We start from the raw sequence: 26,425 nt of genomic DNA, 5'->3' as shown, positions 1-26,425 counted from the left end.
ACAGGGGATTGTAAACGCCTTTCATTTTTTCTGCAGCAGCCTCCAGAGATCAGGAAAGACAAAAAATCAGAGTGGCTGTAAATAGCTCTGACGCGCGCCGCACAAGCTGTACTGTGAAGCTCAGTAGCGTAGTAACGGGGGGGGCCGGGGGGCCGTGGGCCCCGGGTACCAGGAGTCTCAGTCACGAGGGGGGGTGCCACTTATGGCGGCAATCCCCCCCGGCTTGACTGGTTCGTAGGTGGCAAAGAATGTGTAGATGCATGAGGTCACCACTCTTCCATCACGAACGTGTCTGGTGCAGAGTCGCAAAACTGGCTTGGCTTGCGCAAAGTCATCGCGCACCGGCGGAAAAAACAAGCGCGGGAAGTGCGGGAGCACTCGAGAAAGAGCTGCGCCTGGGCACGCCGAGCCAACGCCACCTAGTCTACGCCAAACCCAGCGCAACACGACGCTGGCTTGCGCCGACCACGGTACACGTTTTTTCATGCTCACCTTAAAGATGGAAACTACTGAGAGTTGTTGGCGTGATAGTTAAAAGTCTTAGCCACAGGAGGTGGAGCGCTCATTACGAAGCAGTCCGTGCAGCAGAAAAATGCTATGAGCAGATAATCTCGACGCTGGAAGCACTGCAAGGTGCAAAATACAACGTGGAAACAAGGAGGGGTGCGTTGAGCTTTGTTACTGCTGCATCCGATTTTTCTTTTTTGAGTTTCCTTTATCTCTGGTCTGAAGTCTTGCAAGAAGTCAACCAAACACAGAAATACTTGCAGATGGCAGGAATCAGCCTTCAGCACTGCACCCCGAAGCTGAGATCTTTAAAGATATTCCTGCAAGAGCAGTGCGTCAAGGTGGTACAAAGGGAAATTGCCCAAGCCACAGTAAAATGCGAGAAAATGGGTATAGAAACACTAGCAAGAATCAGATATCGCAGGAAGATGCCTGGTGAAAGAGCAGTGGACGCTGGCCTGACGTTAACAGAGCAAACCAAAAGGGCAATGTTTGAATGTCTCAATCGTTTTCACGAAGAGCTGGACACCCGCTCAAAGGCTATGGAGAAAGTGACGTCGGTTTTCTGCGTCATTGAGCCTGCTTCTATAGTACTTGAGACCGAGGAAACGCTTCGGACATTGACACCAAGCCTCACTGAAGTTTATGACGAGTTCACCGGTCATGATGACGAAATCGTTATGGAGATCATCCGACTGCGAAGGCACCTGAAAGCCGCTGGGAAGCATCCTAATGAGACAAAAACTTGGAATGCAAAGCAGTTTCTAGAATTTATTGCCAAATGGAGCTTTTTCGAGACCCTTCCAAACCTGACTGTTATATTTCGCTTGTTCCTCACCATTTGTGTTTCAGTTGCCTCATGCGAAAGGAACTTTTCCAAGCTAAAGCTAATCAAAACGTCTCTGCGCTCCACCATGAGCGATGAAAGGCTCTCAAACCTGTCGATACTGTCCATAGAAAAAGAATGTGTCAAAAACATAAATTTTACATCAGTAATCGATAACTTTGCAGAAGCCAAGTGTCGACGAAAGAACTCATGAAGAAATTGAATGTTCAGCTTTCGTGACACAAATGCTCAATATAAAAAAAAAAGAACTTCATGTGTCCTCATTATGTGTACATAGTTATTTAAAAAAAAAAAAAAACGCTGTTTGCTGGCTAACCCTGTATTTATTATTTCATTATCGCCGCGTGACCTCGCGTCGCGGTTATGGCTTTTAGCTTTGCGGTCTCGGGGAGCGGGGGGTGGGGGGTGACAAAAGACCTAAGGGCCCCGGGTGCCAGATGGCCTAGCTACGCCACTGGTGAAGCCCCAGGCTCGTTTTGAACATTTTGAGTTTTTTTTAATATAAAGAGTAACCTTGAGTCACTGTTCTTCATTAGAAAGATCACTCACAAAAACATCATACATGTTTAAAAAATAAACCGTTTTAATCGGCATAGATGTGAACTAACATAGCCACTCTGTGCTATTAAATAGCGCGTCGTCTGCTCGTATCCTACCCACACCGTCACAGGAGAGCGCCTGTGAGGTGGCGCCACCAAAACATCTCGTCGCCAATAGACCAGTGTCTGCTCTGTTCCACGGGTGCCGCCACATTTGTTTATGCTCACGCCATGTGTATTTTATTAGAAACGCTCGCACATGTCGTAGTGCAAAAACATCAGAAAGGCTTAGCCCCGAAGCTCCAAGAAAAACACTGATGCCAAGAGTGCTAAAAAAGAAAAAAGATTTCTTGTTTTATACACAGTGCCTCTCTTCACAAGAGCCTACATTTGAGATGATTCTTTTCTATTTTCATCGCTGGGGGCTATGATTTTGGATACTGTTGGCCACTCTTTTTTAAATTGGCAGTTATAGACCGACACGCGGCTCTGTTTAAAACACGGCCGGAAGGCCGCGCATGTGCGGAGGATGTGGGCAAAAGCGGCCCGGCTCTCCATGTTTTCGCCATTGCGTTATATGGCCGGCGTGCGCTCGTTTTTGAAGTGGGGACGCTTCTAGCTTTATTTATGCGTCGTATTTCCTAACTAACCTATGTCGTATGCCATGCCCGACTATTTCAGCTCGCTAACCGAGCCTGAACGGCAGCGGTATCGAAACAAACTGCGTGAATGGCGTTGTCTTCGACGATCCGTACGCCACAAACAAGGCCTGCTGGACTTCCGACGTGAAGTTGCTGCCACCAAGATCGACGGCTCACATCGTCGTTTAAAAAGATATTTAGTTTTTTTGCCAAGCCATGCAGTTCACGGCCGACACGGTGCAGGCGTACAAGTCTCTCGAGGCCTATGATTACTTCAAACCGGTTTCTGCACTGCCGGTGTAATCAGCAGACTGTGGGTCTGCGGAAGTGTATTTATTAATTGATTGAATACACACATGCAGCGTCTTCAAGTCAACGCATGATATTTTTCCTACCCTCATGACCACAAAGCATGGCAAGCAGTAACGCTTTGTCCGTTCTGCAGTCTTGGCGGTAACACGTTACAAGTAACGGCGTTACCAGAAACGCATTACTTTTTTTAGTAACGTAGTAACCTACTCGTTACTTTTTTGACACAGTAACGGCGTAGCATACTTACGTTACTATTTCAAGTAACATATAGTTACGTTAAAACCCGTTCACACTCTTGCGACCTCTTTAACCTGGGTTCTTAAAACTTCTTAAACCAGAGAACACACTGGCGCCATCTATTGGGAAGCAGTGTAAACTCGGCGGTCCGGCATATTTGTTTTATTTCTCGCGCATTATCCTTTCTTTCTTGGCTCGAAAAACTTTTGTCAATGTTATAAACGAGCCTTTCTATGGGTATTACACACATTTGACCTTGGAACTCCCGCAAAACCTTCACTCTTGTGAAATGCAGTTCTAGAGCCACAGTGTAGATGGCGCCACAATGCCAGTGTGTTCCCTCATTCTAAAAACATTTAAGAAGTTTTAAGAGATCTCGTCTCTCTCAGTCGTACTTGGTCGCAAAAGTGTGAACGGGCCTTTACTCGTTACTACTTCCCAAGTCTCAAAGAAATTATACTTAAATTTTTTCCATGCTTTTAGGCGTCAAGCCATGTGAATTTCTGAGTTTTCTGTCTTTTCTTTTGTTTTGCATTTTTTTCATGAATATTTAGGTGAAACCGTAAAAAAGAGATAAAGCAATTATGTTCAGTTTCTACATGAACATAATGTTTCTTGATATATGAGCTTATGCATAACTGTATCGTCAAAACAGTAAAACATGTCCGTAATTTTAAAAAGTAACGCAGAAGTAACGTGCGTTACTTTTTGTCGGTAGCAATAACGCTTTAACTTTATTTTGAGGTACGTAGGTCGGTGACGCATTCCTTTTATTTGCAAGTAACGAGTAACATATTTCGTTACTTTTTTTCGGTAACGCCTACAACACTGCCGTTCTGTCGCCGTTCCCCTTCTGCTGGGTAGCACGAGCGTAGCAAGGCTCCGACGAGTGCTTGGCCAGTGCTTTGTGCGCAAACAGGGAACAAAATCTGGGTGGTCCTGATCAGGCGACGGTTTCCCTGAACATAGGCAAGCCTCGGGACGGAGATTGAAATGAAAGCCGCACTTGCCTTGAAGAAATTGCTTGCCGCAGAAACGGTCGTTCGTCCGAGGCGACCATTCTTTTCGATCCACGGATATTATCCACCTTCTATGCCTTTCAGCGTCTGCCGGGAACTTGTGGAAACTCACTCCACTACTTTTTTTGTACCTTTCGGTGCAATGAACGGCAACACAGCTTCGTGGCATGCTGAAATGCTATGACGCCCATGCGAAACGTGCGCCCTTCTGCCCACACCACCCGGCTCCGGCGCAATCGCAGCGCCGCCGCAGCGCCGCCGCAGCTCCGTGACGTCGATTGCCCGCGTGTCGGTTTATAGTGAGGGTCGGAGATGCGTGCTGGTACACCAATTTCTGAGTCTGTCCAGTGTGCTAGCTTCATTGGGCGCAGTGGCGTAGCAACTTGTTTTTGAATGGGGGGCAAACCAGACCCCCCCCCCACCGGGCCGGGGTGTGGTGCCCTTGGTATCCCTTGGGCACCGCCGGCTAGTGTTTGCCCTGCCCACTGGCGGCGCTGTTTCTGAGGGGCAAAACACATGCCTTGCCCCCCCCCTCTGAAAACTGGGGGGTGACAGCGCCCCCCCTGCCCCACCCCCCCCCCCCCTCAGTTGGTACGCCCATAATAGGCTGACACAAATTATTCCCACTTTTACAGGGAAGATAGTGTTGCACGCAGGTTACCTAATTATCTTTAAAACAAAATTAACGTTTAGTGTAATATTTACACCAGGAGGCACGTTTCACTTCAGGAACAAAACCAAAACTAACTGGTATTTTGGATTTAATTTCTCGATTATGTGTTAATTTCTGTTTCTCTTCTAACTCAAGATTTGTCTCGCAGTGTAATTATTGAGAAGAAATTGTTTGCGGAAACATTTTTTTTTTTTTGACATGCGTAAGAATCAGTTCATATGTTATAGAATATTGCCACAAGTGATGAGTTTAGAATATGCTCACAAAAGGTAAAAAATAACTGCAAAAAAAAAGCACACACACACACAAAACAAATTTACGCGAACAAAAAAACACTTTACAGGAATATTTATTGCTCGAGATTGATTTCATTGTAAGCAGTGATAGAGTGCAGGCGAGCTGGTGATTAATCGACATCTTGTAAACCCTGAGATGGGTAACGATTGAGATTTTGTTGTGTTCGTCCGTTTTTTTAATCGTTCCCCATCTCGTGGTTTACAAGATGTCGATTGATTTCAGTTTGCGGCTGTTTCGTCCGCTTTAAATCGCGCGCCACAAGTTGGTAGGAGTGACGTGCGATAGCAACTCTTCGAAGGGGAGTGTAAAGAACTCTAGATCTGGTTGTTAAACCTTTGTGATATATTGTAATTTCCTTCTGAGTGTCATATTTTTACGTTTAAAGAATAACCCGTGTAATTCGAGTTATTATTATTATTTACAAAAGGTTTACAAGACGGACCTTTCCGTTTGGAGTTTCGATTCAAAAGTTTTTCAATGGCCGCCGCTGTCTGCTCGCGTGCTCGCGCCACTTTCGCCGGTCTCGCCCGGCTCTGGTCTCGCCTACCTCGACTAGTCGTTTCTCCTAAGTGATCAGTATTTCCTGCTTCAGTAAAACTTCCTGAAATGAAGTGGTGTGTGTTTAGCAGCTGTCACAGGTGTTAGTGATAGGAAGCGACGCGAGGTTTTGGCTTTCATAGCGCGGTTTGTTAATTTTGTTTTCCTTTTGCAGTGTAAGTGTGTTCTTTTCTTTCTTTTTTGCTTGCGTGTGCAAATGCCGACTTTTTGGAGATGTCAGCTCCTGCAAACCGGCGCCGTTGCTCTGTAAAGGGCTGTAAGGTTAGTGATCGCGACAGCGAGTCTTTCAGCAGCCATGTCGCCCCGAAAGATGACAAGCTAAAGGCTATTTGGCTGGAGGCAATCGGGCGTTCGCGTAGCGACAAACGTGTCCAAGTATGTTCTCGTCATTTCGCTCCGGAGGTCTTCGAGCTTAGCACCGCGCACACCGAACGTCCGCGATTGAGACACGGGGCGGTCCCGACGCTATTCCTACCGGGTGCAACAGCTGCAACTGCAGCATCATCGGTAAGTCATACTTCTAGGTATAATTGCTCACTACGCTAAAGTTTCGGGTGGCGCATTGTCTCGTTTTAGAACTGTTTTATTTTAACCGAAAATTGTTGTAACGCTGGTAAGCGAGTGTCAGCATCAAGCAATTACAAATAGAGCGATGCTATATGCACTGCGTAGTGCACTTTGGACGGAAATTGCTATACGCACTACGCGGAGAGCTCATGCCGCTCGGGCATGGAGAATAGAAGGGTAGGAGAGGGCATGACGTTGGCCGTGTAGCCTCCACAGGCCATGCTCCCTTGACGCCTTGCCTCTTTCTCATTTTCCTCCTTACTCTCCTCACTTAGCATGTCAACGTGACCACATCACGTAACCGTAGTTAGCCTTCGCCTTGCTATGGGGTACTAGAATACACCACAGTCAAGACTTCGATCCGATAAAACCTACCGGACGGAGCGCGCGCAAGCCTGCAAGGAGTCCTTCTACAATCAACCATCCATCTCACACGTGACATGTCACGCGCACCAATCGCCAGAGAGATCTGCGGTCACCCTGGGCACAAAATCATTTAGACTTTTTATGACTAGGCTTCACCAATATTGCAACGTGCCCCCTTCTAGTACTTCTAACCTCCTTGCGCTCGGGCCACCCTTTTTCGAACTGCGCGTGTATCACTGGGGAGCTCGTTAAAGGGGTACTCCGCCGATTTCTTCATGGTCCCCGATTTGCTTGAAATTTTGCTAAACTCGCCAAACAACATCGCCAAAATAGTATCCCAAATATTAGGTCAAAATAATTTTTTTTCACAAAGTTATTGAATTTACAATTTTGGTCCCCACCGTGTTTTTCAAACTGAAGGTCTCTACTGGCAACAATGAAAAAGTGACGTCAGTGGAAGTGCAGGGGTTCACTCTTTGGACTGTAGAATTTGTTCCCAACTGATTCGAAGCAGTTTCATGGTGTCAAATGAATGCTTTGGAAGCTCGCTCCAGTTCCCGCGCTCCAGCACGGAACAAATGATTGGCATATTCTATTTTTTAGACTGCTCGCCCGACTGGCAAGCTTACCTTCCACTAACGTCACGGCCCTGAAAAGGGCGAGTATATTTGAATGTCTGTTTTTGCATAATTTTCATTTGCTGATTTCGCAATAACTATTATGAATTTCACAATACTAAATAGCATACCAGAAAGTGTAAAGGCCGGGGAGGCAGAAAATATAGTTAGTTGAGGTAGCTCAAAAATCGGCGGAGTACCCCTTTAACACAGCCCCCCGCTTGCGTTCACGCCGCTTCGCGGCGACAGTACGCGGCTGCTAATTAGAGTTAACCAGTACACGCCGCTTCGCGGCGTCCGGCCGGCAACCCAAGCCCCGCTGTCCCCGATCTGCGAAGTTTCGTCGGCAACATTCGGTGTTTTTATTTAGTGTTCATCGCAAAAAAGAAATATAAATATGGCCAAATGCCTCGACAAAACAACATTCAAGAGAAAAAGAAAAAAAAATGGTAGGCCCACCGCGATTCAAACCCACGTCCACTTTAACCCCTACGCTATGCCACCGCTTAGGAAACTCGTGTGGCCATTCGTTTTATACGAAAGAAACGTAGTGCATATAGCAATTTCCGGCCGAGCTGCACTCCGGAGTGCATATAGCATTACTATCTTACAAATATCCTACATCTCTGTGGCCAGTGATTAGCATCTACGGGTACGGGCCACTTGCCTTCAATGTTGACCACACACCCTACCAACAGTTGATTGAGGAAAAATTTAAAACGCATTCTCTTCTGTGCAATCCAACCAGCTGATAACCGGATCAACATGGCCAGCACCCGTGCCTAACCGTGACAGCCGAGTTGGAAGCCTCTCTACAGTGAGTTTTCAGCTGCCGCTATTTCGGTCCCCAGTGTGCATGAACGTACATTAGGTGCAAGCTGCACATTCCCTAATAATGCCCTCTGCACTTGGCAACTCCACTTGGCAACTCGCAGAACCATATATGCAAAGGCCAAGCGGCTGCACCTGTGCCAGTCAGGAGCACGTTCAAGTGCATGAAACCTTGGCCCCTTGGCATTTGTTTGTAGGCTGCTCGCCTGTTCAGCTGGCTATGTGTACAGTTCCCACTGCATGCCAGAGATTTGGATCGTACTTTGTACTTGCAATCTGTGTTTTAGGCTCGCTGCTGCAGGTGCTCTGCTCCTCGTGCAACCGTTGGCACACAAACGGAGGCGGACACTGCAGGTTCTTTCATACCCATGTGTGAGTATTATATCCACGGTTTATGTCTATCTTGACAATGATGTCGGAGGTTTTCATATGCTAAAAAGAAAACAAAATTACACCTTTTTGTAAAGGCTATTATGGTTAAATGGCATATTTGAATTTTTGTGCATTTATTGGGGGCTTACATTACCGCAATTTGTATTAATAATAATACAATTAAGATATTTTATTACATAGTTTTTCAAGCTTTAAAGAATTTGTTGCTTTTGGTCTAATTTCCAATGTGTGAACAACTATGGCAATCCAAAGTTGCAAATTATCATCACTGGTGCCAATTGCAACATTTCCAATTAACAGGTTACAAAAATAAAATAGTCTAAAATCAATTAAAACATTCTAGCTAGTCTGAGTAATCCATGTAAAATTACATTAATTGTGGGTAAAGCATATTGTGCTCTTCTTTTGACGATCGGCAAAACATCCAAGGTAGCCACCAATCCTTCCGGGACCAAATGCCCCAATGTTATGGTGCCTGGAAAGCGTCTCCGACTGGTGTGTTTACAGTGTCCAAAAAAGATTTCCTCGATTTCCCCTTCATGACGTCAAAGAAGTGTCACGCTGTCGCCGGTCGCAATCCTGGCAGCGTCCCAACAGTTGTGGTGGATGTAGCAGATGCCTGTTCTGCTGCAGGTCGCTCTCTCTTGTGACAGTCCACGGAAGCTACAGTAGCCGGAAGTTGGGACGCCGTGACAACAGCGACACTTGCGTTCGCTCGTGCTTTTCGCCAGCATTTCTACGGCCAACCGCCAGGATCGCGACATCCAACAGCATGACACTTCGGTTTCCGTGACGTCAGCTGTTGCCACTTCGGGTACTTTGGGACCACTTTTGATGTATGGGCAGGATAGGACGCTAAACACACCAATCGAAGACGCGATCCATCCAAGATACAATGTTTTGCCCACTTCAGCCTTTCCAGTTTGAAGGAACGCTTGCATGTCTGCTCACTGCAGCACGTTTTGTTGGCATAGGAAAACCAGTGAAACAGTAGTGAGTTTTAGTATTGCATGTGCAGTTGAACCTCTTTATAACGAACACTGATATAACGAATTATTGAATATAGCAAACTAATCACAAAGTTTCGTTCGTCATGTTTTTTTTGGATGGGAGTTCTAGTTGTATACCGAAACCGTAAAATCTGACGCGCTATCGGCTATAGCGAAGCAATTCCTGCTTTTCTAGCGTCACAAAATACTATGAAGGTAATTAAAAAGTAGAAAAAATACAAAAAGTAATTTCTAAACAAAAAATTCAGAAAGTATAGACCGCCTAATGAGCAAAAATGGGCGTTTCGGGAGGTAGAGCCACCTATGATTCGAGCGAATACGGGCAATTGCGCCGCTGCTGGCCTCTATACGTGGCATCAAGAACCAGTGCAGTCTAAAGCCAACCGCCAACCACACCACTCGTAGCGCAGCTGGGAATGGTGATGAAGCGAAAAGCTGTCTCTCTGGAGACAAAGTAAAGGTTTTGAGGGCGGTGGACAGCAGTCAGAAGAAAAAAGGCATCACTGCGGACTTTGAGCTTGAACCAAGCATGATATTTACCATCGTGATTGCAAGGAAGAAGATCGAAGACTGCTATGCAAACAACACCGTCAAGACTTGACTGACCAATCTTAGGCCTTGTTTGAACCCGGACGTGGAAGAGGTTCTGTTCTCATGGTTTAAGGACGTAAGGGCACGAAATTTGCCGATATCTGGTCAGCTTCTTCATACGAAAGCAGTCAGTCTGGTGTGTCTGTTAGGGCATGACGATTTCAGCGCGAGCAGTGGTTGGACCCAGCGTGGTGGCTCCAGGTGAAGAGGCACCCGCCCAAAATCACGTCTTCAAATAAATGGAATAATAGATCCAGCTAACGTCGTTTCTCGTGTTGAAAACTGATATCCTCATGCTCCAATCTATCTTTTTTTGTAATGCTGCTTAGTGACAGATAAGGATCTCCTGGTCCGCAATAGCGGACTTTTGTATCTTAGTGCTGTGCACATTCTTGCACGGGCTCGATTACGGGAACATTCGTGTCAATTTTGTTGGGCACTTTTATAACGAAAATCGCATATAGCGAACAACGTTCACTCCCTATGCTAGTTCGTTATAACAGGGTTCGACTGTATACCGTATTTTCTGGCGTATAAGACTCACTTTTTTTCCAAAATTTGCTGCGGTGTTTCTCGTGTATTAATATTTACTTAGACAGTTGCGAAAAGTGGGGGGTGCGTCTTATACAATGATGCGTCTCATATACATAACATACACTTCTTTTCCACAATTTTCGGCGGTGCGTCTTATACACAGGTGCGTCTTACGTCTTATATACTAATTTTTACGTAGAAACTTGCGAAAAGGGGGGAGGGGGGTGCGTCTTATACACCGGAAAATATGGAAAGCATATGCAAGCACTGTATTTGCGTTAACATTGCATGTTCGACACCGCATATGCACGAATCGCAAAATTGCAGTCTTAGGTTGGCACATGGCGACGATGAACATGCACAGCATGGAGCACGCAAACACGCAGCGCTTTTGTTTGCTTTTATAGACATTTCCAGCGGCAGTCTCGATCCGGGCATTTTACAGTGCACGTCCCTGGTTTTGAGAGTATGTCAGTGTTGCCCGACTCTGCGGGGCTGTAGATTTTCTCGTCGGTGGGCTGTGGCAGCCCGTAAAGGTGCAATTCCTAACACTGGTGGCAGCTAAATTGCTGCTTTTTACTGGTTTTCTGGTATGTTTTGTGGCAAAGGAAATTTCTTTAGTGTCTTTGAGAAAGTATTTTACCATTCCTGGAAACATATGCAAACAAATAAAAACTATATCTAGTGAGTTCTTGTGCGACAGAACAAATGCAACTCTAATGTTTGTTTTATTTTACGCAGATTTTTCACGCCGCCCAGCACTCGCAGCCTTGCCAATCTATAAAGCTCTTAACTGTAGGAAATATTTAATCACGCGAGATAGCCAAAAGGCATAGGTATTCCCCGCTTGCAACATAACATTCAAGAAGTCTGATCATTTGAACATTTTGTACGTACCCCACAGTGCCACGTTATCCGAGCAGGGTTTATTTGAGAAACATCTCAAGTAACACAGAATATCAGATCTAGTGTTGAGGGCAGTCACTTCACGACAGTCAGACAGAATCCGGACTTGTTGTTGTCAGGGGAATTTTAATTACCGGGAAAAATCGGGGAATTGTCAGGGATATTGTCAAAAAGTGAGCCCTTTAAGGGAACATGAGACGGAAATGCCATTGAGTTCCCTGATCAAAGGCACTACGATTTGGGGGCAGAAAAATAGGCAATAAATTCTGCTTAGAGTGGAGTGCGGACTCTGCTCATCCGATGTAGAGTATACTACCCGACGGAAAGGGAAGAGCCGACGAATCCAGTCCAAGCCTTGTATTGGATTGAATTGGATTGAGGGCGCGACACTAGGCTAGATTCTGTTAGAGCTACTACATTTAGTAACATATAGGAAAGCCGCAGACAGTAATTTAATCCAAACCTTAAGCCGAAAGTGTACATCTGGCGGCCATGCTGCCATTCGGTTATTGACATGTATGTTTGAGCGTCATGTTTTCATCATGTTTCCGGAAGTGGCCTCTTCGCTGACTATGTCGGCGGCAAGAAAGTGCTCGTTTCTCCGTGGTGGACAAACCCGAATATTTTGGAATGTGCAAGTTGGATTAAGCCCGTGCAATATGATCCTCTCAATGCTCAATGCCTTGTGTTGTAATGGTCTTATACACCAACTCATGTGTACAAACAAATCGGAGCGCCCGGAGCGCCCCTAGCGGACGCCACCGGTGCCGCGCATGCACGATGGGGGTGTGGGCAAGAAGCTCACCGTCGCCCATAAACAAACCATTGAAATGCGATGTTGTCGGCGTCGGTGTGAGTCCCCTGCCCTTTTTCGCATTCGAATTGTTGGTTCTCCGTCTTCCTGGCGATGTCTGACAATCTTGAGCGGCGTCAGCGAAATTACCGAGGCTCGTTACACTGCAAAACTTTGCGTGAATAATGTGACATATGGCAATTCATTCTGCGTGGACGCCGCAGATTGTACGCTAAAGCCTGATTCGCATGATGAGATTTCGCTCCAAATTTTGAGTCGGCGACGCCGCTCGGGCTGCAAAAACGTGAACTGTAGCTGAAATGGTCGACGACGATACTGAATCGCAAGCAGAATCGGACCAACTGAATTAGGCATAACAACAAGTCGGTGTTGGTCACTGGTAACAATGACCAACATCTCCTTGTATCTACTGTTTACATCGAGCCTGCTTACCAACCTTCAAATTTGAGTCTTTTGAGGCCTGCACTCACTTCTTATCGTAAGTACCGGGCCAACATTTGGTCTACGGACCGGCGTCGTCTAAGAGAGCAGACGACAAGCAGAAACGTTTGAAAGAGCAGACGACAATTCAAACAATCGGGCAGCCGTTTGAACTTGAAGACGCACTGAACGTAGTCCACAGGTGGTCCGCACAACTTGACAGTTTTCTGGCGTTCATGTTGGAACAAAACAAATAAATCTGATGACCAAAAGTATCCGTGAATTCAATCCAAAGTGCTTCCCGCTCAAGCAATCGTTGTCCGACGGCGTCTGCTTTTCCCTTTTCATGGCACATACTATAAAACCCTTTATTTTCGCGGCCCCCATTTTTCGCGAATCGGTCACAGATGACATAATCGCGACCACTAAATTTCGCAAATTCCGGACGCCTGCATTGAAAATCTTAAGGACCGAATTATTTGCGCGCCCTTAAATTTCGCGAATTCTTCAATTCGGGAAATTCGCGAAAATTGAGGGCTCGCGAACATTAAGGGTTTTACAGTATCCAGATTCTCGGACGAACCGAGCACGTGAAAACTGACCTTCAAACCTTTCTCGACACTTTTGGTTCGGCCCCAGTCGCGGCGTTTTGACGAGAAGGCAGGTTTTTGTCTGGTTCCTTTAAAAAAACACAGGAATACACGTCTGGCATGGGGACTTCTGCCCACAGCCCCAGACCGGAAGTGCGACCGACGCGCCACCACCGCGCCGTGACGTCACAGAGATGAGTTTGTGTATGAGCCTTTTCATCCTCCTCCGCATGGGCGCTGCCATCTTGGAATCACGTGACGCGGCAGCCATTGGGTTGCTTCAAGTTGCTGCTCCGCTCTCCCCTCCGCGCCTTGGGGGATGCGTTGTATTGGTTGTAATCGTGTTTTTTGTCGCGTTTCACTGCGCGTTCTTGCCTTAATTCGGAAACTGTAGCCCGATATGTCTATTCGCCGACTAAGACATCACGAGGGTTCAAAGGTCCTTATGACAACTGAGGTTTGTTTACTAATAGTGGTGGAACATTCTCAGTAAGAAGCGTGTATATTTATATCGTGCATTTAGGATCGGAAGACGTTAAGAATAGTCAGCGCAAGGAGACTTTCTGTATTTCATAAAAGTATCGTTCTTTGTATTTATAATATATTAAAATCTGTTTATTTTGATTATCTGAGGAAACTCGCGGAGGAGATAGACAACGAACGCTTAACTTGTATATTATCTGAGGCTAGAAGTACTGCTACGTCAACATCAGGCAATTCGTTTGTTCATAATAAACAATACCACACCTACATATGTGTATGAGGTTCTTCATCTTTTCTTTTGCGACGTAGTCGTTCGGTTGGTCGGTTTACTTATGAAGTTCAAGATTCCCATTTCGACAGTCATTTAAGTTATTTATTGATTATATTTAGATAACCAGTTGGGACTTCCCGCGTAAGAAACTGCCACGACAACAGTAGCGAGTTTTTGAATAGCGTGCACAAAGAAATAACGTCGTTTCTATTTGCTAATCCAAAGCGCGGTTTGGGTTCGGAATGTGCGCAATATTGACGACGCTTTTTTTTTTTTTTTTTTTTTGCGTACGCTGTTTTAATTTTTGACAGTATCTAAAATCCGCAATATTTAACGCCGAAAAAAAAAAAAGCCGTTTGCATAACAATTACTTGAGTCCAGAATTGTCGATGGCGAATAGAGCTTTACTTTTGGCGGCTGGCGACGTCGAAATTTACAGAGCAAATCTGTTGAAACAAAGAAATATTTGTTCACACAGGTCTATGAAGTGTTGCCTAGCGCTAGAATTCAGCCAAACTTTCCGAGGTGTTTCTCCTCCTGCAGCCTTTAATTTTATTTGGCCAATTTTACGGAAGACAAATGTCAGATTTAATTTGACGGGCCTGTCACTTATATCATATCCTGAGTAAGCAAATGTTCATATAAAAATAATTTACTTCCAAGGATCAATATCGCGAAATACTGCTTATGAGTACTTTAGCAGGGTTAATAATATAAGAAATTTCCTACTCGGCCTGTCAAAACATGCTGAAGTACTGAATTTAAAAAAAACTGAGACGATACTACTTGTTTATATCAAATATCTGCGTCATTACACGATACGTTTTTAGTTTGCAAAGTTCACTAAAGGTTGGGTGCCACAAAAACCAAACAGTGAGTAGTAAACTCGCGAGTTCATCTGTTCTGGCTGATTCGGCTCGTTGCTAATCAAGCTGTCGATAAGCTTCTTTATATTCACGTATTAGTTTCTTCATTAGTTTGTTTTTCTGGAAACTGGTGGTCATCGGGCACGGGCGAAGACGATGGTAATCTTCCCTGTACATCAGTGTCAGGCGTTTCGCAACCGGTCATAATCAGATACATCAAAACAGTTGGTAAAAAAAAAAACCGCAATTTAGGCTCATATACACCTCGTCGTCCTCAAAATGGCTCAATACCAATGTTTCATTGGTTGTGTGCTACAAGGAAAATAATCGTATCAGCAAATTACGCAAAAAGAAAGTAAAACAGCAACATAGCCGCGTTCACGTTGAAACCGAAACCAACCAACTTGAAGCAACCTAATGGCGCCGAGTGCATCAGCGCCCTCTATTCGCCGGTGGAGCAACTACTAAAATGAAAAGGTCTATATGCTTAACCGCCTCTACAGTGGTCAGGGAATTTCACCTTAAATTGTCAGTGAAAACCTGGAAAAGTCAGGGAAAAGTCAGGCATATTTTAAAGAGAGCTTGTATTTCACACAAAACCGAGGCCAAGGAACGGACGTGTCTGCATATTCCACACTAAATGAGCCATTTTTCCGAAGACCTTGAAGGCTTTGGAGATTATCACTGCGGAGATAATCCTTGAAGAACAGCCCACGTTGCCAGCCGTTGGACGTTCTCTCTCTTCGTTCGTTTTCCGTGAAGGGCGAGCAGGCTACGAGCCCTGATATTCTCTGGTTCTCACAGTGGAATATAACACAAAAAATGTAAGCATCTTGATTGGCAAGTAAAGTAAAAACTTTCAAAAAAGGATGGCAAACTTTCAGCGTTCAATGAAGGTGGAGAGCCGTCTTACTGGGTTTCCACAGCGCGGGGGGGTGACCGGAGTTCCCGGCCAATAGGGGGGTTGTAGGAGTCGCAAGATGGCGCCGTCCGAAGAGCTCTTTTCGGAAAGGTCTATACGCAATACTAAAACTCGAGAAAGGTTGAATCCCATTCTCGCTGCAGCACTATACTGGGAGAATGCATTGAATTCAGAAGTGACTGTTTGGTAAACCATGATCGTGCGCAGTTCTGCCATGTGCGCTGAGCAGGAGAACTGGGTGACCCTCAATAGAGCGTTTCCCCATTTCCGCCGCAAGAGGGCAAGCAACGAGCTCGAGACGCGAATAGTGAGCTGTTGAGTTGCCCAGGTTGCTGTCATTGTGACGAGAAAGATATTGCGCTTTTCGACCTTATTGTTGCAGACCTCGTGCTTACATCAGCTGCCTCGGAAAAACCAGGCCACGCAGCATGGACAACTCGAGGCTCCGGTTCAGTCTGTGACCCTTCTGGTAAGTTGCTGTCATTGTGCCTAGAAATTATTGAGCTGTTGCAACATAGTATGCGTTGCATGCAATAAATGGGTGAACACAACATATTTCTCCAGTGCGTGTCGATGTCCCAAAATAATTGCTACAGCATTTCTATTCCTTTAAATCACTTGTGTTTGTCTTCCATTTTTGCCTTTGAACCTGAGCGACTCAGATTCTGCTTGCGATTACATTAACCATTCGATACATCATCTCACACTTATGAACTCGAGTAAAGGTGCAGAAATGCTAGGGTTTTTTTATGTTGTAAAACAGAACTGTCTCCACATTTCAAGAACAAACTTTTCCAAGCTGCCGCATGCGACTCCAAACAATAATGGGCAGGCCCGCTTAGACGCGTCTAGGCACACATTGCAGGCTCCCACTCTCATGGCGATGGGACAGCTGTCGAAAACGTTGGGCGAGGAGGATTTGCCTCGATAGAAAGGAGTAAATGGTGCAGGGGAGAAGGTTTGCGCTTTCTTTCAGTATAAAGGGACCTTAGGCCCCGGTTGGTTTCTGCAGGTGAGGTGGAAAAGAACTGCAGTTTTGCCTGTCTCGAAAATCGCCGTCATGATGTAGAATGATGATAATACATTCACTGCAAAGGTGCAAGCAAGCTGGACAAGATTTGGAGATTTGTGTTTGTCCTTTGTCCCCCTTGTTCCACTTCTTCAGGGTTTATTATAATCATAATGTAGAAATGTTTTTTTTTTTTTTATTTAAGGATGCAGTTGACAATTTTATCCAGTACAATAAGGTTTAGATCTTATTCAAGTAAATATGATATAGAAAATGAAAACTAATTTTACATCCTTACGCAGGCAGTGTGGCATACTTTTCCCGGTCGAGCGTAGCAGCAGCATTTTTGTGTGAATTTTCTCGCTACTGTTACCAAGTTTGTTCATTTCAGGATTTTATGATGAAGTGATGCCAGCATGTTTTGAATTGAATTGTCTACTGCCTCAAGTTTTGTGCACCATCGTAGCAGAAGCAGCTCGTACCATTCATCAGCTTGAACAGCCATGAAAGGGATGAACGTAGCTGCCATTCCAAAGGTAGAATAGACCCTTTCCGAATTCCAGTGCCATCTGGTGGCTGATATAAGAGTTTAATTTTCGCCACACCAATGGCGGTAATGAGCTTGTATTTTATGAGGCACCGTTGCTTTCGCAAGTCAGCGGCAGGCAGGGAAGTGTTTGCAGTTCCTTCTCAGTTGCTTTCAGTTTTGATGAAGACAAAGATATACGCAATAAGAGCGAAGCTCCAACCTCCACAGACGCCTCGATAAACTTCTGCACAGCAAAGGGCTTTAGAGGCGACGGTGTGTCCCCCACAGATTGTCTGAATCTCAGTTGGAAATGAACACTTGCAAAGCACTTGCATTTGATTCCTGCGTCACATCGTACCAACCCTGCTGTCACGCATAAGGCAGCAGACTAAGCGCCACTGCCACTGGGTTATTAGATGTGCGCGTGTAAGCGCTGATCGGTCGATTCAAAAGGGGCGGTGCTGGTGAGACGAGACAGGCAGTCGGGTGCTGGAACATGTCGAATCAACACATTCACCGAGCCTAATAAAGCGCTGCCCCCAAAGACTGGCTACCTCCTTCTCTGGGTTATACGGTGTCCAGTTCTATGAGCCACGGCTACCTCTAATGTTTTGGTGGCACCGCCTCGCGGGTGCCCTCCTTTGACGGAGCTGGTAGGATGCGAGCAGACGACGCGCTATGTCAAAGCACGGAGTGCTTGCTGTGTTGGTTCGCATCTGTGTCGATTAAAAATGTTTTATTGATTAAAGAAACGTGTACAAAGGTTTTGTGAGTTACATTTCTAATGAATCACAGTGCCCTGAAGTTGCTTTTTACATTAGAAAACCTTCAAACGTTTAAAAGCATGCCTGGAGCTTCACGTTACAGGTTGCATGGCGTACGGCAGGGCTATTCACAGCCCCTCTGATCCTTTTTTTTTTTATATCTATGGAGGTTGTTGTAGAAAAAAAAAGGTTTTGTATGCAGTAGAGCAAGTGGCGTGTTTTCTTCTTAGCTGTGCACGTGCACACAGTTGTGTTGCAAAGTGCCCGCATTCTTGTTTTAGCTACAGTGAGCCTGTCGATTTCGACGCTTCTGTTGAAGTCTGCATTGAATGCATGGTAAAGAAGTTTGTCAGATCACAACTCCTGCTCGAAAGAAAAGCAGAAATGTTCATAAATTCCTAAATTGTGGGATATGGCCCGGCAAATTCAGGCAATTGATCAATTTGTTTTATTGAATTTTTACTAAGAAATCTATTTTCATTATCCAGCTTTTTGCACTGGGTAGAGAACAGTGCACCACTGTCCCAGCGCTTCGACACCTAAGCACCAAAAGTGTTTTTGTTAGCACGACTATGCATGCCACGATTCCAAGCTTTGGTAAAATGTCTTACTACAAGTATCACTTAACCAAATAAACACAACCCGTGAAACAGGCTTTGCCGCACGTTACCTAAACAGCGCATCAAGCGAGCAGACGGATCCAAGATTTGCGCGGTCTGTTCGAGTCTGTCCTACCTGTGACATCACAAACAATGATGATGATAGCTGGAGAAGTGCCCTCTGTAATTTGCGCATGACAGATCCGATTTGAACAAAGTTATGGTATGGTGCAACTTGCGGTGCATGACTGTTATGCACCATGAATAGCAAATGTAAAGCTATCTCGACGTAACACCACCATTGTCATACTATATCTTGGTACCTCCCCCTTCAAGTACGTGACTTCCTACAAATATCTTGGTGTTTACATTATTTTTATTGTCATGTCAGACTAATTCTGATCATACAGTTGCTATTGCCAACTCTATCTCTATGCTCGGATATCTAAAACAAAATTTTACATTGGCCCCTATGTCTTTGAAATTGCTTCTATTTAAAACTCTAGTATGTTCTAACATGTAAAGCGCTGCATCAGATCTATGAAAGCTAACCTACCTCTTCCTCTCTTGCATTGCAAAATATCTCGTGAATGTCTTCATTAAATTTGTGACTCTAACCCTGCTCTAAAAGATAAGCTTCCTTCGTATATTTCCACTCACATTGACCATTAATATAAAAGTGGAATTCATCCCTGCCGCACAAATTCATCGGAATTCAACCCTGTCAGAAGAAGTGTTTTTAAAAAAAGACCGAGCTAGTGTTAATTGCTCATCTATTTAATGTGAATAGAATTCGCTTCCAGTGTCTCTTGTGAGTTACCGAAATGTATTTTGGAAATGCAAATTAGCAAGATTGTGAGAAATATATGCTTTAGAATGCCAGGTATTTTATTTTTCTCAAAAAGTATAATATAAAAATGCTAATTGTGTACATCACAACATTGGTGAGTATTGAGCAGTGTATTCGACTGTCTTCGACTACCAGCTTCGTTACGAGTGCGCAGCGCACACGCCGAAGGATGTTGGGGCCGAGGAATTGAGCAGCCCCAGGAATGCCTTGCCCGTCGAATACATTGATGCTAACAAACAATCCGTCGCCTGTGGTCCGCTTTCGGACAGTGAAGTCATGAACCTGGTTAGGCCTAAGAATGGTTGCGTCGCTCTCCGTGCCGTGTGAGGTTCACAGGGCAGTTTTCCTTCGGCAAAAGGCACGCCAAAAGCGCCCTAAAAAGGGTTTGTAAGTTATAGAGCATGGTTACTGTGGTGCGCCCACGACCAGCCGTCTGTGCGCCTCCGTCAGTGGAGACATGCCACAGTACCCTGTCATGCCGTACTGACACCTAAAATGACATTTTACGCCGTGCATGAATGGAAAAATTTGATCCCGCGTAATGAACGCACCTCCCAAATATATGTGAATTTTTAAGGGAAAAAAGTGTGTTCATCGTGGGACTAAGTACGGTAGATAACATGGTCGATCTCGCAAATACTACAAAACCTTCACTCGGTGCCAGGGATGGGCAAAATACATGCAAATATGTATCGAAATACAAATACAAAATACTTCGTCAAAAATGTATTTAATTACAAATATAATTACATTCACAAAAAAACATTTACATACAAGATACTAATACGACCAGATGTATTTGGTCTCCTCCAAATACTTTTCCAAATACATTCCTCAAAATTTGCGTCAGCGACTTCAAGGCACCTGCAACGGGTTTCTGGGTATCTCATTTTAATTTTGCATCGCACACTCGGGAGTTAGTGTGCGGGGCTCTAGTAACGTAATAGAAATATAATTAAAAAAATGTGATCAGCTTGGACGGAATAGGTGAAGAAAGTTAGAGCTTTAAGCAGCTTTTTTTGTCGATTACATTTTGGTATAGACCAACAAAGAACCGAGACGACCAAGACGCGCAGCACTAGCTAGAGAATTTTTTATTGTTTCAACTCGCACCAGTTACGAAAATCTGGACGACCCACGCATTTAGAATTTTCCAGGCAAAAATATGGATTGAAATCAGGCTGGAAAGCATCACAAGTTGTCACAGGTACTCATTTAGCTAGTCTGCGTGTGAACGTCGATTTCGTCACTATTCTTGCCCTGGACTAGCACCGTAATCACAAAGCCACTAAACGCGTGTGCTTGATTAAGAGACACTGCATTCGGTGCAGAACGTAGTTTTCTTTCTGCTCTGGAACGTGCCTTTAAAATAAAGCCGGAGGAGAAAAAGAAAAAAATCCTCATGGCCGAATAAATGAAGGAGGCTATATCTTACAACCACATGCAACAAAACAAGAATTGTCGTGATAATAAATTTGAGGGATGTATTTTCGCTCACAAAATTGTATTTAATTACAATTGTATTTGAAATACACACGTCAAATACATTACCTAATTTGTAATTAAATGCAAATGCAAAATATACAAAATATTTGAAATACATATTTCAAATACTTGTATTTGAAATACTGCCCATCCCTGCTCGGTGCAGTTCACGTAGATTTGGAAGTGTTGCAGAGCTACCTGGTGGATGGCACCAGTGTACCAGGGTGTTCTCTCCTCGTCGCTGGTTGCGACACAGTCGATGACGCTCAAGTGTGTGAACCAGCCTTTAATGTTGCTCTGTCCTCATGTTTGTGCTTCAAGCCCAGAGACATTTAGAAATTTATATCATTTGTGTTTATTTTGTCCTTGGAAAACAGCATCGGCCATTAACCATTCTAATAGGTTTCACGCACCTTTTTTGTCTCATCTATCTTTCCCATAATATAGGTTTAAACCTGGGCTCAGCTGTCATGGGGGCAGTATATTTTAGCAAACACTCTAAAAGCCTCTTTTGTTTTCTTAACACATCTCCCTCAACTTCCATCTCGTCATTCAATTTTGGGCAGGATTTCACTGTATTAAAGCAAAAGAAGATAATCTTACTTTATTCAAAATATCATTGTGCTTGCCTCGCATGTTTGGCTATGTGTTCAACATTTGCAGGGCATGTTAAACAAACTTCGAAGCCATGCCTTTTTTTTTTTAGTTTGCTGTTGTCGGGGAAAGCAATGTTTACTTATCTTGTAGGCCACCTCTTCTCTTTTGAGACCTGTACAACTGCTTCATAAACTTGCCTGTAAATGGAAGATTCTCATCAGTCATGTCACTGTCCAAGAGAAAATTTCTAACATAATTGCACCATCTCAGTAATGACTCTTCCAAGCCCATTGTCTGCTATCCCTGCAGTCCAGAAAGTCTTTTCTTGGCATTTGTTTCAATGTCATATCAAGTATAACTTCGGTAGCTTGCAGGTGATTGGAGACCCATGAAATGTTTGCCAATCACCAGTGCATTCGCCAAAGGGAAGTGTGCTTGTTTAATTGTTAGCAATATGAACAGTGACTTTGAGCTGAGGGACACAGATGAACACACTTCCTGATTAAACATATGCTCATTTGTGTCGTAGCCGCATCAGAGTAGCCGAAACTGTGTCTTGATGCACGTTTGCTGCACAAAAGTGTGTCAAGGGGTTTAATGCCTAGAAATTCACACGGATATACTAATTACTTCCTTAAAGCGTGCCTACCATTTATGGCCATATTTATTGTGAATGTTTTTTGTTTCCTTTCCTAACGCTCACGGGGATGTTTGTTGTGTAGGTAAAGGAGGGGCGTGCTCAAAGGAGATCAACTCTCTATCAGAACCCACAACAGGCATTCTCTTCAAATGCTGTTTCTGCACCCATGTTGCGGGGGATCAGCGTGGAATCCTCAGTCACCTGGTTGTCCATAGCAATCAACACCTCGAGCGCCAGCAGTGCCCAGCAGATTCCCCTTCCAAAGAGCAAGACATGAGATGCAACACTGAAATTGATGAGTCAGGAAGAACTTTTGAGTGTCATCTGTGTCCAGAAGCTTTTCAGGAAAATAGTCAACTGGTCAATCACATTGGAATGCACACATGTGAAAAACCTTTCAGATGTCAGGAGAGCTCCGAAACATTTTTTCTTAGTAGTTCCCTGGACTCTCACATCCAAGTCCACACAAGTAAAAAGTCTCACAAGTGCCAGGAGTTCTCTGAAGCATTTGCTCAAAGTGATACTTTGGCCATCCACATGCAAACCCACACTGGTAAATGTTCCCAAACCTTTGATATGCGTGCAGCTCTAAAGGCACACATTTGAAGGCACTCAGGCGAGAGACCTTTCAAATGCAAGTAATGTCCAAAAGCCTTTAGTAACCGTACGAACCTGAGGCGGCATGTTCAAACGCATACAGGTGCGATACCTTACAAATGCGATAAATGTTCCAAAACCTTCACTTCACATGGGAACCTGACACAGCACATTTGAAGCCACATGGGCAAAGTGTCTTTCACATGTAAACAATGTGCCAAAGCTTTTAGTGTGCGTGGGAACCTGATCTGCTACATGCAAACACATATGGAAGAGACCTTATATATGTGAGCACTGTTCCAATGCCTTTAAGGTGCGTAAGTACCTGGTGAGGCACATTCAAACGCATGAGGGGTCATAGAATCATATGTCCCACAACTCGTCTGCGTCAGCCGGCCTGAGCAGAGCGATGATTTGTCTGAAAAGAAAGACTGTCCGGTATAATGCGCCTCGTATATGAGAGCAGTCAGAGTTGTGCTCTGGTCGGCTACATACTAATGTGCAGGCGAAGGTTCCCCTGTGTTGACGGTTTGCAAGCGCTTCTTTACTGTACTGGTTGTCTAGGTTTGAATCGGTCCGATAAACCTTTCTGGGGTGTCAGCACAAATCCCTTTGGAAAAACTGGCTTCGTCTGACCTGTTTGATTTCAGTTGTAGCTAGTGCTCAGTGTTTTAGGGGCTAACTTTTTGTTTTTAGATTTGGGCGGTGTTTTTTGTGGGTTTTATATCCTCCCGGAGGTTCAATATTTTCCAGGGTTAAGTTAAGTGGGGCTTAGTTCAAAGAAAATGATCTGGATGAGCATCATACCAACGTGCGGTCGTGTATCACTACTGCGTGGTGCACGTTAAAGACCCCAGGCTAGCGGTTGTACTGCACTGGCTAAATTGCTCATCTACAGCATGTGACTCGTCGCAACTTTAATGGCTGACCAACTACACGCTGTATAAATATCCCCACAACCCCAAAGTTCAAAGAAAACGGGACACTGGCATAAGATTCCCTAACCTCATGGAACACACGAATGACCCGAGAAGGAAAGTAGATAAGGAATGTGATTCTTGAGTAAAGATTCATCCTCACAAACACTTGAGTGTGAGCTGTGTTTCGGGTCAACACAAAATACTCCCATATCGTCATGAACATAACGAGCGGAGCTCGATGCCTTTATAGGTGTATTAAGTTTTCATTAGGCAAAACATTTCTGAGCTTCCCAAAAAAATATAAAAACCGGTAGAGTTTGTGCAACCGGCAGCATCGAAATTCGGCGAGTGTTATTGGATTTTATCGGATTTATCCGAAAACGCAGGAGCCACATTGGCGATATATATCTGGGACCATTTTTTCCTCGTTTGTACTTGGGACCATTAGTTCAGGGACCATTTGTTCCGGGACCGTTTGTTCTGTTTCCCCCTCTGGAGTGGTGCAACTTGCACCAGCCTGAGTCTCCGCACCTCATTCTCGTAGCGCAGTTTGTGCATGCCATCCCAGCATCAAGTGCACCAACGGAGAGTAACTTCTCATTGGCCGGCATCGATTTAAGAGGTAAACCAGCCTGAATTCGTCCTTGTTCATGATATGGCGTGTATGCGAGTTTTCTTTTTCTTGACGGTTGGCACTGAGTGTTTTTATGCATATGGTCCCAAGCATACAATTGAAGGTTTGTGTTGAAAACTGAAACCGATGGAAGGTGTTGCCATTATTGAATATTGTGATATTTTCCCTGTGGTGTACTCGCCTGCGGTAAGTGAGTGCCTTTCCTATTACTCTTTTTTTATTGTTTGGCCTAAATAAAATGACAAAATGTTATTAGTTCGTTCTTTGTTCATTTTCATGTTTATAAAATATGCATCTGCTTGAAGTGTGTTTTACAAAGCAAAAAGGAAAATATTAAAATTTTATTCCTTTGAGCTCATACTCTGGGCAGTCTCAGTGTGGACTCCTAAGACAATCTCATGACTGCCATCATCTTTCCAGCGATGCGAAGTGTGTTTGGAAGGATCATTGCTTATTTTATAAATGCAATAAAATACTTTTACCATATTCTGACACGAAGAGTTTTTTGTACAAAGGTAACAAATGGGTTTAGGATTGTCTTCATTTTACATGTGTACTCTTCAATGTTGTCCCACACAAACACGCTGTTCCATTATAATAGAATACCATTCAAACTTTTTTTTGTGTGTTTGTGTGTGTGCATGTTTGATTTTATGATGTAAAATTAACATGCGAATTAAGGGTGGGATGCGGTTTGGACGCAAATACAAAGTCTGCGGATGCGGATATTTAAGAACATTGCAGACGCTGATATGAATTCTGCGGACCGAATGTGGATGATGTCTTATCTGCGCAGGGCTCTATTGATAAGCCTCTGCAGTTTCCAAACAGGCGGGTGCTGGGCCACACTTCTCCACTTGTTTGTAAACTCCTCTTGATGGCAAAAGTTTTCTATTGAAACCAAACATGGACGTAAAATTATGGAGCACAGTTACTCGCACTTAAGTTTTTTAGATTAAAACTTCATTTATTTTCACACACTCAACATGGCTTTCGTAAATACCGTATTTACTCGCAGAATGAACGCACTTTTTTTTCCGAAAAGTCGATGCAAAGCTGGGGGGGGGGGGGTGCGTTCATTACGCGAAGTAAAATTTTTGCGTCCGTATTTACTCACACAATGAACGGACCCTTCATCTTGAAAAATCGAAGTACCTTATCTCTTTACGGGCGGCGCCCAACCCCGTAACCAAACTAAGCTGTGCAAAAAAAAAAACTTTTTTACTTAGTTCCTTGGTTTTCTTTTTTTTTTTTGCCGCCTTTCGCAAGCTGTTTTGTTTGCTTAGGCGAGGGCTCTCCGCTTATCTTTCTTGTCTCCTTGCGGGCGGCCCGCGACGCACGACCCCCCGTAACCAAACCGCTGTGCAAAAAGAAAAAAGCTCTTGTTTTTTTCTCAGTTCCGTGGTTTTTTTTTTTTTTACCGCCTTTCGCAAGCTGTTTCGTTTGCATAGAGGGCTTCTCCGCTCTTACCTCCTTGCGCGCGGCGCGCGACCCCCCATAACCAAACTGCGCTGTGCAAAAGAAAAAAAAAAAGCTCCTGTTTTTTCTTGGTTCCGTGTTTTTTTTTTTTGCCACCTTTTTAAGCCGTTTTGTTCGCTTAGAGCGCTTCTCTTTCTTACCTCCTTGCGCGCGGCGGAGCGCGAACCCAAAGACCAGACTGCGCTGTGCAAAAAAAAACAAAAAAACTCCATGTTGTTTTTTTTCTTGCTTCCGTTGGATCTTTGCGAATTTTTTTAACGCGTTCTGCAAGGCGTTTTGTTCGCCCACGCTGCCCATGCATTCGCGACCTCGCTGCACCAGGATAGAAAAGTGCGTTCATTTCGCGCGCGTGGGGGGAGGGGGTCAAGATTTTGACATCCAAGTTGGGGGTGCGTTTATTACGCGAGTGAAAAAAAGTCGAAATTTCGATAGCCGACTTGGGAGGTGCGTTCATTACGCGAGTGCGTTCATTACGCGAGTGCGTTCATTATGCGAGTAAATACGGTATCTA

The 26,425-nt window shown here is 44.5% G+C and overlaps 1 protein-coding gene across 2 annotated transcripts; it reads left to right on the top strand.

The window, feature by feature from the left end:
* The first annotated feature begins 5,532 nt into the window (after positions 1-5,532).
* LOC120839697 (zinc finger protein 471-like) lies at positions 5,533-24,921 on the top strand. Of its 2 annotated transcripts, XM_040210040.2 has the most exons (5): positions 5,533-6,137; positions 7,929-7,997; positions 8,299-8,383; positions 16,194-16,280; positions 22,367-24,921. In XM_040210040.2, the coding sequence occupies exons 1-5, from the start codon at positions 5,844-5,846 to the stop codon at positions 22,888-22,890; spliced, it is 1,059 nt and encodes a 352-aa protein (XP_040065974.1). In that variant the 5' UTR covers positions 5,533-5,843; the 3' UTR covers positions 22,891-24,921. The 2 variants fall into 2 exon arrangements, with proteins under 2 accessions (XP_040065974.1, XP_040065975.1); XM_040210041.2 differs by lacking the exon at positions 8,299-8,383 and having other exon boundaries at positions 5,549-6,137.
* The last annotated feature ends 1,504 nt before the right edge of the window (positions 24,922-26,425 follow it).

The sequence above is a fragment of the Ixodes scapularis genome, unplaced genomic scaffold, assembly GCF_016920785.2.
Source record: "Ixodes scapularis isolate PalLabHiFi unplaced genomic scaffold, ASM1692078v2 PGA_scaffold8__174_contigs__length_109621045, whole genome shotgun sequence".
Taxonomy (NCBI): Eukaryota; Metazoa; Arthropoda; class Arachnida; order Ixodida; family Ixodidae; genus Ixodes; species Ixodes scapularis.
This window is presented reverse-complemented; position numbering and strand designations above follow the sequence as displayed.